General features: G+C 41.6%; 1 protein-coding gene across 5 annotated transcripts in view; it reads left to right on the forward strand.

The window, feature by feature from the left end:
• SOX6 (SRY (sex determining region Y)-box 6) overlaps positions 1-9329 on the forward strand; it is a 551939-nt gene extending 542610 nt beyond the window's left edge. For 3 of the 5 annotated variants that reach the window (XM_012654369.1, XM_012654370.1, XM_012654368.1), the window contains one exon: positions 4333-9329. In XM_012654369.1, coding sequence (XP_012509823.1) covers positions 4333-4636 — 304 coding nt within the window. In that variant the 3' untranslated portion in view covers positions 4637-9329. The remainder of the gene's footprint in view (positions 1-4332) is intronic. The other 2 variants (XM_012654372.1, XM_012654371.1) reach the window with 1 other exon arrangement.
• Positions 9330-18101: the final 8772 nt, after the last annotated feature.

Raw genomic sequence — 18101 nt, forward strand, 5'->3', positions numbered from 1 at the left:
TATGATGGCTGAACAGCACCAGAGGCCAATCTGACATTCATGCCCATAAATTTAGAGACCAGTAAGCATGGTAATGTGTTTTCTCTAGCCGTGTTCGTCTGTATGGCTAAACAGAATAAGCAGAGGGTTAGATTTAACTGAAGTTAGAGTTTTGCTGTGTTAGAGAGTGGAGAGTATCTGCAAAGGAGTGAGTAACCACAGAATTTAAACTGGGTAAAGAGGGAAGTGAGAGTACAAGGGTGAAGACAGTGAAAGTAGGTTGAAGGATCAAGAAATTGTAGCTCCTCATTGGGTGGAAGTTGGGGGTAGAATCGTGAACTAGGGTACTAGAGAGAGGAAACTAGAAAGATAAAATGTGGTGGTCAAGAGTAGAATGTTTAAAATTGAGATTATGGAGGGGGACAGTTGGAAATGACAAAGTCTGCTGTATGATAAGAGAATGAGTAGCTAAGATAGGAGAGGTCCAGATTATCACAGTGGAGGGAGGTCAAACTGAGAGAGCCAGGTGTTGGAGTGATCGTCTACATAGATAGTAAAGTTATCAAGAATCATGGCAGGGGTAATGTTTCAAGGACAGCAGCAATAAGCCAGAAACTAACATCTTTAAGGAGTGAGGGGGAATGAACAGGCAGGAAGTAGATAAGGGTGTAAGTCGGTGACGTAGTCTGGGGACATTAGATTCAAAGATGAGATTTTTAAGATGGAGGGATAAAAAAATAGCTTGGAAGAGGCAATGAGGGGCTAAGAGGGAGCTACCCCACCTCTGGGCCCATCAATGTGAGGGGTGTGGAAAGCAAACAGCCAATTCTTAAGAGGGCTGTAGGGAGAGCTGTAGCCCATGGAGAAAGCCAAAGTTTCAGTTAGAGCTAGAAGGTACAGTAAGGACTATCAATTGAATTCCAGAGGGTACGATGGAAAGATTTCAGGAACTGGGAAAAGGAGGGAGTTAGGGTTAGAAAAAGGGTTATATGGAACCAAATGTTGTTCTTTCAGGATTTTTTCCTATTCAAACATTTCTCAGAAGACATTAACACTTTCTAATCTCGGATGTCCTTCTCTGCATCTACTATAGTAGAGAGGACATTCTCTCTTGGTCAGGCTATAAACCAGAGTATTGTTTTACACTCTGTTGTTGCTGTTGATTCCAAATGGTTCCTGTGGGCCAGCACTCATGGAGGGTCCTGCCCGTTACCTTGTCATTTCCTTGGTGCCCTCTGAGACCCAGAACATGCTTGCTCTCTGTGAGGTTTATACCAACTTCCCAAAGGGGGAAAGAAAAGGAATTGACATTTGAGTTTCTACTCTATATATGTAATGTTTACATGTATGTTCTTACTTAATCTTCTTGACAGTCCTGTCAAGTAAATGTGATTATTCTAATTTTTAGACGAGGAGAGGGAGTGTCAGTCATCTTAATTAGCCTGCGAGATTACCCAGCCAGCAATTGATGGGGCTGGGATTTAAACCCAAGTCTGTCTGACTCCAGAACCTGAGCTCTTTGCATTATACCATATAACCTTCTTCTCAGAAGGCCTTGGTGAGGCAAAAATCATCTCTGCAGGAATAAATTCTCACTCTAAATTTAGGTACAACCTGAAACAGTTGTATGTGAATGTGGGACCTTTACCAAGGCTGGACTACCTTTATTTCCTCAAGGTGGGGAGTGACGCCTGGGTTTTTACCAGCGCTTTTAGCACTGGCTGGGAGCTTAAAGCGGTGATATCTGTCTCTCTACCACCCAGGAGTAGGCTTTTGAATATCATATGTGTCTCATTCCAGAAAGTAAATGGTACAGATGTTTTATTTGCTTGTTTATTTTTATCATCTCATCACCAGCTTAATGTCCAAATACTGCTAAATATGTGGAGACCAAATTGCTAACTATTTTTCTGATAGTGTAGGCTTGCCTCTCTCACCCCAATCTTTATATCTAGTAGAGAATTTGTAACATAAGAAAGGGTTCAACTCCTGACTGTGGTACACGGGTGGCCTTGGACAAACCACTGGAACTCTCTGAACCTTAATTGGTTACTTCATCTATAAAAGAGGGGGGGAAGTATGACTTACCTCTCAGGATTATTATGAAGATTAAATAAGATCATGTGAAAACATCTAGTTCCAGCACATAATAGGGTCTCAATCTATACTTATTTAATAGATCCATGGATATATATATATTCTGATAAAAAATACTGCAAATATGACCATCTATTCTTTGTGGAAAGAAAATCTACTATTTCATAATTTGTGTTGGTATGCATAGTTTATATTAAATATTATAGATCAACTTGCCAAATTAGGGAATCTGTAAAATGGGTTAATATTGCAGTAAAAGTTTTCAGTCTACACTCATAATGCGATTAAAGCCAAAATATTTTTATTGCAATTATCCAAATACAGTAAAAAAAATTTAATGAAGCATTCACTGCCTTGGGAAGGTTAGCATGAAATTTAATGTGTTAATTTGCTCAAAACTTAGGAAGCAAGGAGGATACTGTTTTAGAATTTGGTTCCATGTGAAGGAAACTAATATTTTATAAGCTGTTTCTATACATATGTTTAGATTCCTCTGTTATGTACTTCCTTCAGGCAATCAAAAAAACTCACCATGAAAGTCATAAAAATTGGATCAATATCAGGTGCTTAGTGTCAACTGGGTGCTGACAGGCTCTATAGAAGTCAGGAATTTTTATGAGATATAGTGAGCTTAGTGTATCTGTATATTGAATATCTATAAAGGAAAGAGTGATGTCATTCAAGTCAGGCGACAACTTAGGTTCAAATTTTGGCTCTTCTGGTTACTGAATCCAGGGTCTGGAGCAAGATCTTATTTGAGAATAATAATAACTAATGGGGTTTTTGTGTTAATTGAATGAGGTAATATGTACGAGAATATTTTATACATTATATTAGTGAAAGGTTATAGAATAATCATTTTGCCTCATAGTGATTGAACGATGTTGGTAAAAACAGCATGATCAGATATCACACACCATGTTTCTAGGCAATCTCTATCATAATTTTTCCTTCCACTAGACTGGAGGGCATGCAGATCTTTGTGAGAAAATTACGCTGTTTATGGACATGTCAAAGAATAGCTGGTAACTAGCTACTTCTTCATAGATTTAGTGTGTTTTCCTGTGAGAGTGAGGTAGATAGAAAGTTTCAGTGATAATGTGTAGGGTCGATAAGAATTGTCAAAGTGACGATTGACGTGAGCCATAAGTACAAAAAGGTGGAAGGACCTTCTAGAACTTCCCTGACCTCAGCTTTTATAAATATATGGAAACTGAGGCTTAGAAAGGACAGTTACAATGACATTTTGAAGCAAATTTTAACTGTAATTTACTGTCCATAAAAGATTAAGAAATACTTGATGAATACTGCATATAACAAAATATTGTTTCAGTCGTAGTCTCTGAGTTAAGTAAATCTTTAATTCTTGTATACCAGTTTTAACGCCACAAGTGAAGTGGGGAGACAGAGTAGCCATATCTCCCTGCAGAGGGAGAGACGGACCTTCACAAAAGATCTGTTAAGTTTATTTGAATCAGGGCAGTATTGTGAAAGAATGATCTGGTGTGCCCAGGCCTCGGCACACACTGGAATATAGGGTGAGGCACCGTGTCTGGTGTCTGTTATTCTGTTAAGTTGCAGAGCTTTCATTGCTCTTCACTCTTGACTGCTCCAGTCCCAGCCCCAGTTTCAGCCCAGGGCCTCAGGAATAATAACATCCAAGATAAACCTTTCATGAGGATCCTTCCCTGTAAGTTCAGCCACAGAAATAAGTAGACATTTACAAGGACAACAAATAAATGCTTTGCCACATCTGATTCTTTGGGATATACTAGGTCCTTTCTCACCTTTCGTCTTTCCTCTGTGCAGTTCTCAAACCTAGGTGAAGATGATAGAAACCTGCTTAATAGTGTCATTATAATGTCTTATGCTACTAGTCTTTTTTAAAAATGTTCCGAAAGATCTTAAAAATTGATCTCACACGTGACTTTGTGTGACTAAAGCATTTGTTCCTAATGCCAAGTGTTATCCAGGCTTTGCCATATTTGCCTTGTTAAAAGAAGCCTGTCTTTATGTCGTAAAACCATCAGTAAATTGCTCCATTATGTTGTTTAACCCCCAACCACAACATCAGGGAGATTTGCAGGATTCATCCAGGGAACACCTTTGTCACATGTTTTTACTTGTTTAGAATGTTAAATAGGGGCCCCCTTTGGAAGGTGTAGGAGATGAATTCCCATGCCACATAGAAGAACCTATAAATAGATATTCCCCTCTGTTTTACTTATTTATTTATTTATTTTTGAATCTATACAGGCAACAGCCTCAGATTCCAATCACCACAGGAACAGGTGTTGTGTATCCTGGTGCTATCACTATGGCAACTACCACACCATCGCCTCAGATGACATCTGACTGCTCTAGCACCTCAGCCAGCCCAGAGCCCAGCCTCCCTGTCATCCAGAGCACTTATGGTATGAAGACAGACGGCGGAAGCCTAGCTGGAAATGAAATGATTAATGGAGAGGATGAAATGGAAATGTATGACGACTATGAAGATGACCCCAAATCAGACTATAGCAGTGAAAATGAGGCCCCAGAGGCTGTCAGTGCCAACTGAGGAGTTTTTCTTTGCTGAATTAACATACTCTGACATTTCACCCCACCCCCAACAAAAAGTTCTTAAGGAGCCCGCATGCATTTGTGGCTCCACAATTACATCAGCAGAATGGTCTTAATTGTTTCATAAAGTGTGAGACAGATTAAGTTTTCCCTGATTTTTTTCATGAACTTGAGTTTTTTGTCGTTGTTGTTGTTGTTGTTTTTTAATTTAGGTGAAGACATATTAAATATGAGACACCAGGACTTGAAAACTTATCTCAACCCATAGCTGTCTTACAAGTCTTATATTTTTGTCTTACTTTTTTTTTCTTTTGGATGTTGATAAAGGTTTAAGTTACTGTTTTAGATGGGGTTAAACATTCTCACTCAGGTATGCTGTGCCGGCCTACAGGTTGTGAATGTGTTTTTATTCTGAATTATTTTAGAAAACAACTGAGGATTTCATATCGTGAAACAGAACAAGTCCACAGTGTGTGCAGCTTCATGTAGAGCATATTCAAAAGGCCTCGGAATTCCATTTTTCCACGTGTAGAGTTAAACTTTGAATGTGCCAAACTTTTTCATAACTTTTGAATCTTAATATTTTGGAAGTCTTAAAGGAGACACTGCAAAGTCTTAGACAATCTTTGGCATCTGAAAATAAAATAGCAAACCAACTTTTTTTTCAGAAAATGGTAAAGTACTCAGGAATCTGGAGACAAGATATTGTAAGGAATGAACAAGGTTGCCACAGTGCATGTACCCAATTGTGTTTGCCTCTTGACGTGCCATCAGTGTGTGACGTGATATGACATACACACACCAGAGCGATCACCACACCAGATACCGACACGGTGGTCTTCTCTGCAGGAGACCACCTCTCACTACATCCATTATCCCTTTGCCTTTAACCCTGACATTCAGTCTTAACACATTTTCTCTTAAATAATTTATTCATTCCAGAATGTCAAGGGTCCACTTACTATTTATTTTTTAAAAAATTGTTGGTGGCATTAATTTAATAATTCTTGTTTTTCACCGTCCTTCCCCAAAGAACTTTTTAGCCCTTTTCACCTCCTTCTCCTGCTAGATACAAAAGATGTACATAGTAATTTTATGGCCCCAGAGCATCTGGAAGCATTTCTGAAACCATGATACTATTAAATACCTGTATTATGGTTTTTAAATATGAGTGTATATCTGGCTGCAGGGCTGTGTATTTGGATATAGGTGTGTAGTCTTACACGTAAACAAGTATGCCCCTGAGGGTTCATTGTGACCTCAAGTATTTTGCCAGAATTTCCCCCTAATTCAGTTCAGCACGAGTGGTAGGGTCTGCATCAGTGGCATCTCCCCCTGAATTCCATTCAGCGGTGAGGATCGGCAGTGGTGACTGCCAGGCAGGAGAGTCCTGCAGCCAAACCTGAAGCCCAAGGTTTGTGGGCCATGTATGAGCCTACGGTGAAGCTGTCATGGGCTGGCACCTTTACACTGAGTTGCCTTGTCCCAGCTGGCATATCCAGGGAGTTCTTTGCAAAATCCCCAGGATGCAAGAGGCCACATGACAGCCTCAGAGCATAGAGGCAAATAGTCATAATAAATCCAGAGAATGGAAGAAAACCATAGGGAAGGAGAAGGGGGTGGGAAATACATTCCCTATATAGGATGTTCCTACTGTTAACTCTGGGGAACAGATAGCTCCTGGGGTGGCAGACAAGTTCCTCTGGCTGACTTCCTGTATCTGTGGCTGCATGGGGACATGCCTATGTGTGAACAAGATGAACTGCACTAGTCACACCAGGGTTTCTCTGGTGATGTGCTGCTGGGCTGGGAGGCAGTGAGCTTTCATTCCCCGTCTCCTAACCACAGGGAGCTCTGCCATCCCACTTTGACCTTCCTGAAACCAGGACTGGTTGCCTATGGGGGTTTCACCAAGAGTGGCTCAAGGGGAGAATGTCAGTGAATGGGACAGTTCACCTCACGGGACAACCCAGAATCTCATCACCAGGACATAGGAACCCAGCCCCATCAGATTTCTTGAGCCATTTTGTCACTTGGAAGAAAATAGTGTACCTTCATATTTATTTAAAGAGTGCTCAAGGCCATACCTAATAGCAATAAATAGGTCTAGCCAAGATATTACCACCCATGCTGTTAGCTGGAGTGCTCTCTATAAGCTGATTAAGGTACTGATAGGAATGTTTTGTTCTTAATATTGGTTGGGGATTAGAACTTTGTTTTTGTACATTTATTTCAGACGAGGAGGAGGTCATTTTTCTAAAAAAAAGTATTTATTATTGTCTTACTGATTTCTTTGATTATATACCTCTCCTCCTCAGTTCATTCTCGTATTTTTTCTGTTTCTCTTTGGCTTTTGCTTTCGCTCCCTCGCCTTTTTTATTTTGTTGCATAGGTAGAGTGTTGTATGGCTAGCTTTGTATTGTATGTAATTAATTTTGCACAAAGGCAAACATTTAGCATAGTAGGTTAATTTTGTTTGTTTTTATGACCATGCCAAAATGATATTCTGGGCTGGTGGAGAACAAAGGACTGTTCTTTAGGACTGAAACTTGATTTTGCTCGTAGTAAGAAAAAAAAAAACAAAAAACACACACACTCACAGATGTTGTTTCGTAAGTGTTATAAGCACTGGATATAAATGGTATTTTTTATCACTTCTGACTAATGTGAAACTGTTGTACGAAAACTACATGAACAAAAGTCATCTGTTTCGACTCGTGTGGGCTTGCCTCACAGTTGCCGGATTTGAGTCATTTTTATGTCTTGTTATTTCATTTATTTATGCAAAATACATGTGTGTATGAACACTTTGTTTTAGCTCCAGCTCTGCCTCAGTACTGGGGTTCAGTTACTTCTAGCCATGTTCTTAAAAATGAAAAGCTATTCAGGAACGATCTGATTGTAAACATCTCTTTCATTGGATCAAGCAGTGATGCTGTATTTGAATCTAAATTTTGCATATAAGCAGTTTATTCTATTTATTAGCCAAGTTTGGCTCTAAATATCCATGGAAATTAAGAATGACAATCATAGGGATCACTTCATTTTACTTTAAGTGGGGCTTAAACAAAGTTTTTATGACTTTACCATCTCATTTTAGATTTTTTAATTGTGTAAATATAACATAGAAATAGAATTTATTTTTGGTTCATGAATACTTAGTGAGATATAAGTTATGTATTTCCTTTTTGTTCTCTATCCATATATGTTGGTCCAAACTAGATGTTGATGAGTCCCTGTACCTCATGGGGATAGTGAATTTTCAGCTACAGTGAGAGAGCAGTGTTTGACCTGTCACTGGGACAGCAAAATGCTTCACTGGGGTTCTCACGCAGTTCAGAACCCACTGTCCACAGACTCAGACTTTTCCCTTTATTTCTTGTAGAAAGTTGATGAATTGAACATACTAAATTTCCAGTACAGTTAGGAGAGAGTCAATTTGCTTTGTGAATCCACATAAATCTTCTAAGCTAGTTCTGTGACCATTTAATAGCACAAAGCATGAATACCATTGTAAAGGAAAAAGTCTGCCTCTGAGATTGGCCATTAACAAAAGTCCCGCCATGCCAGTTAAAGAATGTTGAGCAACTTCTTTTCAATGCTCCCTACTTCATAGTATATAAATGTTACCTTCACTTTGTTAAAGAAATTACAGCATCAGGGTTTTCCTTGTCACTTAGAATAGGGACACTGGCAGACGATCCTCTCCTAAAATAATGGGCCATATGGAATAGGAAGGAAAGAAAGAAAGGAAAGAAGGAAGAAAGAGAGGGAAGGGAGGGAGAGAAAGAAAAGGCTGGTCTGCGGACACGAGCAGCCAGACTGTCATTTTCTCTATTTCATTGGCAGATGTGAGGCAGTGTCTTTTTCCAGGAAGGTACGGAAGCTTTGTTGTTTTCACACGTATCCAGCTCAACCTTTCAGGAGCACATCAGTTTGCTTCATTTGGTATTTGATACTCTCCAGCCTTGTTCTCAGGCCTGATTTGATTTGCCAGGGTCCAGACACCAACTCCCAGGCCAAGTTCTAAATTCAGATTTGGGTTCACAGTGCTATTGAGCTTGTCAAATTCTGGCCTCCCCGGAACATTAGCCCCACAGAAGCCTAGGGGTGTTTGAAAAGGGTGGGATCACTCTAGGGCCGCAATTAAAGGCTGCTTTCTTTTCCTTAAGCTAGGCTACTTCTTCGCAGCACACCCTCCTGAGCCAGGAGCACAGGCGCTAGCTGAAAGCAGGGATTGTTTGGGGGAAGCCCGTCTACCTTCAGAAGGAAAGCAGCCTGGTCACTTGAATACCACAGCTGAGGCTGCTTCTCTCAATTTACTCATTTTGCAAAGAGTTGACCTCTACCAACTCATCTGGGAAAGCAAAAAGAATCACTTAGTAGTTTTAAATCTTATGAGAAGTCCTGTACCAAGTGCCCACAACTGCAAAGAAATGCAGCTAAAGGAATGTATTGAAATTATTACTGAGTCTTCCTTTTTAATGAGAAAACGACAAAGATCGTTTCTGTAGCCTTGTCCAATTTTGTGCATGTTCATCTAAGGATCGAGCTGGCACTTGAGCTCTCTTCTCAAAGTATAATAACGTTGTATGACCTCATCTGCCCCTTTACAAAAGCACTTGCATCATTTCCGTAAGTCATCTGCTCCTGACATGTTTTCTTCCTTAATAAACAACTTCTATCTGTTATTCCTGCCGATGATGTTCTGTTTCTGATGCCATATACTATTGAGCGTGCTCCTGTGCTAGTATCATTGAAAATATTGATATGCAAACACATTTCCTTTTCATCCCCATCCCATCTTTTCCTTTGGGAACAGACTGCTTTCCACAAGTTCATGAACAAGTATTCGGAATGCTGGTACCTCTGGGGCAGAGGCGGGGTGGGAGGGAGGGGCAGGAAGGTAATGCTTAGTGCAGATACTCTTCTAGTGGGTGTCAGTGGCAATATGAAAGCTTGAAGGCAACTCAGTGGCATATCTTGCTCAGTAGTTTCTTATTCCTGAAGAACCACAAGCATAAAGTAAGGCCTCAGTGCTGGTGCTCTTGGAGTATGGGGAATGTGCAAATATTGAACTGTTTGTATGCTGCACATTGCGGATCTGCTCGTGTGCATTCTCCGTTTGTCTTCCTTTGTCATATGTGTTTTTGCTTTTTTGAAAGTACAGTCTTTATTGTACCATTCTCCAGCTTGTAGCGAATTAGAATGCTTAGCATTTATGTTCATTCATTGTTGTATTTGCCATGTAAAATTTTTATTACCTTAGACAAGCTTATAAGCTGTTACTACATAACTTATCTTACTGTAACTCTTTTATTTCCCAACGTTGTAATTTGTTTGTGATGTATATTGTGAGATTGTATTCTATGTTAATTTAATCAGCACAATTCACTGACATGCTGGACTGACATGCTGGCTGCTGTTTCAAAGTGTAAAGTTTGTGTCGGGCTGTTGGGACAACTGCAACTCTGTTGTCAAGGTACTGTGCTTTGGTTCCTATAGCAACACTGTGGGTGTGGCCCTTAAGACTCTAAGGGCCCTTCATACACCCTCCAGCAACCTTTAAGTGCAGATTTTCTTTGTAGAAATTCTATGTATAATGCAGGTACCTACTTGGCCCATGGCTGGTAACTATTTGGGCAATTAGAAAAAACAAAAAAACCATAAAAACTAGTGTCTATTGCTGCTTTGAATATGTTTGAAAGTCTGAAAATGTAAATAGTTTATCAAAAAAAAATCTTGTACAGTCCAGTGTAAAGTTTTTAAATGACCTTAAGGGTTGCCATCACATCTTTCTCACACTCTCCTCTTGATAATAATTTAAAAAAAAGTTTGCTAAGGATTAAAGAAATGGGAAAAATAAAAAAAAAAATCTCTTCAAATTTAAAGGAATGAATCATTGTTCTTAGCTTTGTTGCATACACAAACTTCTTGGATTTCGTTGTGCAGTATTGATGTGAGATAAAACTCAACATTGAATAATCTTTCAGTGGTACTTTTCAAAGTCTTCCCCTCCTCTGCCTCATAATTAAGGGAAAAGACAAAATTGAAAGACACACTGTCTTTATCTATCCTGGTGTATGTTGGCACCTTAGCTACTTTTTTTTTTTTTTCCTTTTTGCACAAGGTGCTTTCCTGATATGTTAAACATGCCATCTTTGGGTGATAATGTAAATGCCATGATGGGGCTTAGGCCCCTCAGGGGAGTGTCTATAAGAACTGCCTATTTATGCTCATTTACCTCAAGACTGTCCTCTCTACCCTAATCTAGTTGTCATCACTCCATCTTTTGTACTGCTGTTGACACTTACAAATTAAAGATAAATTTTGTTTTATGACCTCTGTGTATGGCCTTGTCTGTGCCCTGCAAACTCTTCCCACCATGGAGCCCAGAAAGCCCTAGGCTTGCCACCTGCTTGCTGCTGGAGCCTGCGGAACTCTCCTGCTTTCTGCCATTGCTTCTGCCTGGCCCAGAGGTAGGTCTGCAAAAGCCTTCGACCCTCTTAACCTCGAGACACTTGCCTATTTCTTTCATTTTGGAGCATACACGGCTGTAGCAGGAAATGCCTGTGGATTTAGAGGGGAGGAACAAGACCCAAGGTGATTTTTGTCAAGAGAAGATGAGAGAGATTGGCACTGCCTGTTACGCCTGACTTCTTCATGAGAGTGAAACAGCGTATGAAAGCTCAGCGCATTGCTGGCTATGAACAGACCTTAAGAGCCAGCCTCTTGTCTGACACCAACTTCTGCAAACCTAGCAGCCAAGAGTGGAAAATGCTGCACTTACAGAACCTTTCCCTCCGCTGTGGTTGGGAGTGCTTGGCTGCTTCCTCAGTAGCTTCTGCCTTAGAGAAGAAAGCTCCCATCTCTTTGTCCAGCAATGAGTTGCAGCCAGAGAAAAACCCTGCTGCCAGTGATACCAGCTTCTAAAATATTTCCAAAGCTATTTCATTGTGCTGGAAGAGTCTGAGGGATGGAGGTGGGGTAGTGGGCTGAAGTGAGCAGAGCCCTTACAGGAGACCTGCTGAACCAGCCAAGCCAGTACTGTGCATTCTGGAAATTAGTAACCAACACCCGACAGTGAAACGTGAAATGAAAGTGTTCAAGAGAGAGTGGGGAAGCCCAGCAACTTCTTTTGATATTTCCTATGATAAAATACCTCATTAGAGAAAAGCCAAGGATTTTTGGAAATTCCTTTATCCTAGTCAAACTGTGAGTTTGACACAAACTGCTGTAAGTTCTGAAAACCTAGTACTCCAGCACCCTCCCTCCTGCCTTGTGGGTTTTGTTTTTTTTTTTTTTCACTCTGTCATCCTGGGCTAGAGGGCAGTGGCCCCACCATAGCTCACTGCAGCCTCAAACTCCTGGGCTCAAGGGATTCTCCTGCCTCAGCCTGCAGAGTAGCTGGACTACAGGTGCACACCACGATGACCGGCTAATTTTTCTATTTTTGGTAGACATGGGGGTCTCGCTCTTGCTCAGGCTGGTCTTGAACTCCTGACTCAAGCTATCCTCCCACCTTGGCCTCCCAAAGTGCTAGAGTGGCTCCCATGAGCCACCACACCTGGCCAGCCTTGTGAGTTTTTAAAAGCCCAGGTAAACATAGGGCATTTAAAAGAATATGGATTTTGGAGTAACACCAGCCTGGCTGTGCCACTTGCCAGTTGTGTGACCTTCTCTAAATAACTACTCTGTAAAATGGGATGATAATCCCTACCTCTGAGCATACCGGGGGAGTGGAATGGAATGGCAGGTGTAGAACATCCAGCAACGGGCCTGCACCCAGTGCGTACAAAGGCAGCCTGCCCCTCTGGCTGGAGAATGTCTGAGCCAGCAGACGGCATAGGTTGGTGTCACCACTGAGCAAAGTGAAGGATGTGCCTGAGGCCTTCACTCAGGACCTGGTCACACATAGGATGACCTCAGCTTCCCTCCCTCTGAGCTGGTCTCCAGGCCACAGATTTTCTCACTTCCAGCTGGTCCTTGTAACTGCCATTGGCCTTCTTTCTAAACCACAGATCTGATCTGTCCACCCTCTCTCATCCTATCCTAAAATCTTCTGGCTTTCCATTGCTGACAAGTCCCAACTTCCTCCCCTGACAGCCAAGCCTCAGCAGGCCTGCCAGCCTCCTTTTCCATCGTGTCCTCGAACACCCTCAACTCCTCACTGCTTTCCTCACACCCCTGGCCTGTCTACCACCCTGGGCTTTTACTTTTTCTTTAGCCTAGAATAAATCTGTCCCCTTCTCTGTTTGGGAGACTCCCACTTACCTTTTGAATGCTGCTGAAATGTCACCACCTCCTGAGGCCTTCCCTAATCCCCAGTTTCAAGCTCTCCCTGGAGCAGGGCTCCGTGGCACTTTGAAAGGACCTTGTGATAACGTTTACCATATTGTGATGATTTGTTTCTATGTCTGTCTTCTCTGCTAGACGATGCACCACTGAAACCAAGGGCTGTGCCTTGGTCGCCCAGCCCCCAGCACAGTGCTTGGCAGATAGTAAGTGCTCAACACTTGTTTGTGGAACAAACGTACGAGTGGGGGCGACTTGGCATCCACGTGTGGTGTAGGTGCCTGTGAGCATCAGGTCTTAGATGGTGGAGATGAGGGAGCCTTATGGCTATCTTGGTATTTGTCACTTCATTTGGAGAACATTTTTAGTAAAGACATCTCTATTTATGTTGGGAGAGCCATTTCAAGTTGGTGTGACAAGGAGAAGGACACTGAAAGTGTCTGTGCTTTTAGGATGACTCACGCTGCTGGATGCTAGAGTCTCTGAGCCTAGAGCTGCTGTTCCTTGACATTCTGGCTGGAATATGAAAGGGACAGACCAGGAATGGGAAGCTTTTATAGGTTTGTCTCACCCTTTCCGTGACATCCCAGATACCCAAGATTATCTTCATCTGCTCAGAGACAAGGGGTTCTGGGAGGCCCAACCCCTGGGCCTTCAGCATGGAAAGGGAGGGAAACTGGCTGCCTCTGTCTTCTGGGGAGAGGAGGGACGGTGATCCCATGAGGCTGCATCATGAGCAGCTGTTCACTTAGAATCCTCTCCTTCCTCTTTGGCAAAAGAAACACAGGGTCCAGGTAATGACTCTTTCCCTTAACAGTGCTCATGGCCTTGCTCACTCAGCGTCAGTGTTACCTAAGCCACAAGAAAGCACAACATGAGCCATGCTGAGTGGCAAGTTACTAGTATGTGAGACTCCAATAACCATCCTCTACCTCTTCTTTGTCAACAACATGCCCATGGGATGGGTAGGGTAAACATCACTGTCCTCATTTGAATTGTGAAGGCCCAGAGACAGGACATGACCCACCCAAAGTCACACAGAGATTAAATGGCAATGCCGGAACGTACACTTGTATTTTATCATTCTAAAAACAGAGTTCACTATATTGCATATGGCCTCACAATAGTCTGTGGGAATTGTTCATCACTGGGGCAGCCTTGGATCGACATCTAGTTATCACCAGGTGTCCTGGGCTTTGTCACTGTGGGAGCACTGAGGCATCTAGGGGCAGTGGCTTCTGATAGCTCTGACACGGACATCCCCTACTCTGGCTGTGCTTGGTGCCTGGCCCTTATTGAGGGCCCAAGAGATACCCCAGGCCTATAGGGTGACTCTCTTGAGTCTGTTCAGAGACCCCACCATCAGTTGGCCACCTAGTGACTTTTCCATTTGGCACCAGGCTGAGTGGCCATTGAGTAGGTCAATGAGGAGATATGTGGGTTCTGGGGCTCCATTCCTGAATGTGGGAGTGGGAGACAGTGTGGGACAATAAAGAGAGTGACCAGAGAAGGTGTCTGAGCTAATGTTGCCCTGGGACCAGGGCTCCTAGGACCCATGTGGATTCAACGTGACATATGTAACAAATGCAATTGGATCATACCAGTGCAATTCACATTCCCTGGGCGTTTCTCACAGGAAGTGACATTTAGGCTGGGCTTTTATGCATGAGGACGTGATGGCAGTGGAAGTGAGAGAGGGACTTGTAGGCACAGGCGACGTTTAAAGTACTCCACACTCTGCCACTGGCTACTTTTTTCAGTCTGATCTCGAACCCCGTGGCTTCTAACTCTCTAGACACACTGGACTATTAATTTGGAACGTGTCCTCCCACCTCTTTGGGCTTTTAGTCAATTCATGCCCCCTGTCTAAATCACTCTTCCCTTGTAACTGTCAATCACCATCTTTCCTTTCAGGTCTGATTCAAAGTCCATCTCGTTCAACAATCCCTACAAAATACTGAGAGTCTACTATGCAGCAAAAATACTTTATGAACATTTCATGTGCCCCTTAACAGCAGCTCCACATATTAGGTATTGTTATCCCTGTTTTACAGACGATGAAACTGAAACTCAGAGAAGTCAAACACCTGGTTCAGGGTCTCCCAGCTAGTCAGAATGTCTCCTTCTGAGTGGACAAGCTGCCTCTCAGATTTCTGCAGCTCAGAATGAGTCTCCCCCACCTAGTTAAGAGTTCCTGAACCTTTTTTCATTGTCACAACCTAAGGAATCTTCTAAGATATTTTTCTCCCCAGTAACCCTCCACCTGTCATGAAATTTTAATATCAAAGATTTACTAACTGCTTATGTACTCTATCTATATCTGGGCTTCATTTATTTAAAAAATATGAATTTTTTTTACACCCATGAACTAACTTTTGCCCTGTTGTGGAAGGTGACACTGCCCTGTTGAGAATACATGCTCTATATCAAGTCCTCTTTGAAGTCTGGCCCTTACCGTAGAGTTTGTAACTGGTTCCCCACTCCCTTGTGAGTCCTGTGTTCCAGGTCCTGTGGCTCAGTAGCAATTTTTCCAGAACTTAGTGATATAAAACAATCATTTATTATCTTCACAAATGCTGTGGGTTCACAAATTTGAACAGAGCACAGTGGAAAGCTTTTACTCCTTCTGTTCCATAATGTCTAGAACTTCAGCTAGGAAACGCAGACTGAGTCTGGAACACATTGAAGGTTCATTTGCTGTCATGTTTCACAGTTGATGCTGGCTGTTGGTTGGAACCCTAGCTGGGGCTGTTGGCTGGGACACCAACACGTGGCCTCTTCATGTGGCCTGGGCTGCCTCACAACATGGTGGCTGAGCATCAGGGTGAGCAACCCAAGAAAGCAAGAGAAGAGGCCAAGTTGTGTCCTCCTTTATGACTTGGCCTAGAAGTCATGGAGCATCACTTCCACTGCATTCTGTTCATCACTGCAGTTACAAATTCTTGCCCCATCCAAGGGAAGAGGAAACCAGCTCCACCTCTTAATGTGGGATTGATAATGTTCTCAATAGTATACAGGACTGGATGTGCCGCTGTGTCCATTTTTGGAAAGTAAAATCTGCCAAACTCTGATACCTGCTCATCCGTGACCCTTGTGCCCCACCCCCAGCTACCACCCCATCTTCACAGAGCCTGGCACATGACACAGTGTTAATATATATGTGTGGAATTTATTGGATGCTCTAAGTAGAGAGGATGAAGCCCCAAGCCTTGGTCCATTTCTGCCAATACCAGCATGTGGTTACCATGGTTTAAAGATCCCTAGAAAGGCCAACGGTGGGCAAGAAGCTCACTGATGCCCTGGGACAAATGGTGAGAGAGTAGCAAACATTACAAGCCAGATACTGCTGTAAAGTTTTGGGTGTTTTTTTCCTCTTGGAAGCAGTCCAGATATTTGTGGAAATGTTCAAACCAGTTAAATTCCAGTGTGTATATGGATAGACAGATCACTGGAGTAACCCAGACTATTTGCAATAGAATTTCACTTATATTCATTTCTAAAGAAACCTGTCAAAGAAACTAATGTTCTCACTAATCAGCAAAATACCAGCCTACACCCCTTTGGCAACATGCTACTTGTATTGATATTTCTGTCAACACTACTACCATCAATACAACAAAAGATGTTTTAAAATGGTAATAATCTGTATTAGGAGCCATAAAGTATATACAAAAATAATTTAGCATTTTAAGGCTCAGGAAATAATAGTTTGATGTTCTAATCATCCCTAATATGACTTATATCATCAATTAAACCCAAAAAGTTTGAGAAAAACAGTGTCTGCCTTAAAACAATCTATAAAGTTTCTGACTTTGGATTAACATTAATCAGCTAGTGGATATTATGATACATACCCAAACTAGGTCTACAGAAACAAGGACAATTATTAGTACTTTCCTGTCTTTGAATCTTATAATTCTATTTTAAAATATTATGTGTTAATTTCAATAAAAACTTAATATTTCTATTATAATTATATGAAAAAGATAAATGAACTGGGATTCTTACTGTAAAATTCCAGGTATAGAATTTAGACATATTTTTGGAAATGAAACAAGCACTAATATTTATTAATGAATAACACAGGTAGGTAGAAAAGTTATCCCTCCCCCCCCAAAATAAGAACCAAAGAAGAATTATGACCACAAAAGAACAATCAAGATTCTGACCCGTGGATGAGCCAGTTGTTCTCCCATGATATAGCAGTACGCTGCCCTGATTCACACTTGAGTTAGAATATATTTAATTGCAAAAAGTACTCGTATTCTATATTTGGATAAAAACCCTTATGAAATCACTTAAATGCATTTATTGCCCATTTTAAAGAAATTGATTCACTTAGAAAAGGTACTTGTTTGTGAATATTGAAAATAACAACACCTGCTAAATGTACGGATGTGAGCCACTGGAGAAATGAGAATTTAATTCCCAAGCAGCCATCTCCCCTTGGGCCCACGGCCGGGCCCCTTTGTTTCTCCACCTGCAGAGGTAACTGGACCCTACATGAACTCCAGGAAGGCAGGTAGTCAGTGTGTTGGGGCATGTCAGCCAAACATGCCTGCCCTGGATGGAGCTATGGAAAACATCAGTGGTTCTGGACCTTAAACTATGTCAGATAAGACATACCAAGGGATAAATATCGTGGCTATAAATACAGCCTAAGAAACTGGATCATTTTCCAGGTTGTTGAATTTCAAATGCCTGCCAAACAGAGTGTAATATCCAAGACTCTCTCTTTTTGCAACTCTCCTACAAGGGGTGGCGAAAGTCCAATTAATTTAAACAAGAAAATCTAGAAAGTGAGGACCAGAAGAGTTAAATTTCAATTGAAACTTGGAATTGAAATTAATTTCACAAACTTTAATATGATATTTGGAGGAAATTAAGTTTAACTGTGAATTTCATTCACTGCCACAATAGCGATAGACTAAAGAAATATAGGACTTGCTAAGGAAGGTTGACTGTTGATTAATTTCTCTACTGTGGTCCTGGGGTTCAGACTAATCAGATACACAAATTGAATTGGCCATCTGGGGCATGGGCAATTCACAAAGTTGAAGACACCTGGAAAACCCTTCTTCCAAATCCAACCAAACCAAACCAAAACCCACAAAACACCAGTGAGTTCAAACACTGCGTTATTTAGATTTTATTCGTTATAAATGACC

The sequence above is a fragment of the Propithecus coquereli genome, unplaced genomic scaffold, assembly GCF_000956105.1.
Source record: "Propithecus coquereli isolate 6110/MARCELLA unplaced genomic scaffold, Pcoq_1.0 Scaffold44, whole genome shotgun sequence".
Classification (NCBI taxonomy): Eukaryota; Metazoa; Chordata; class Mammalia; order Primates; family Indriidae; genus Propithecus; species Propithecus coquereli.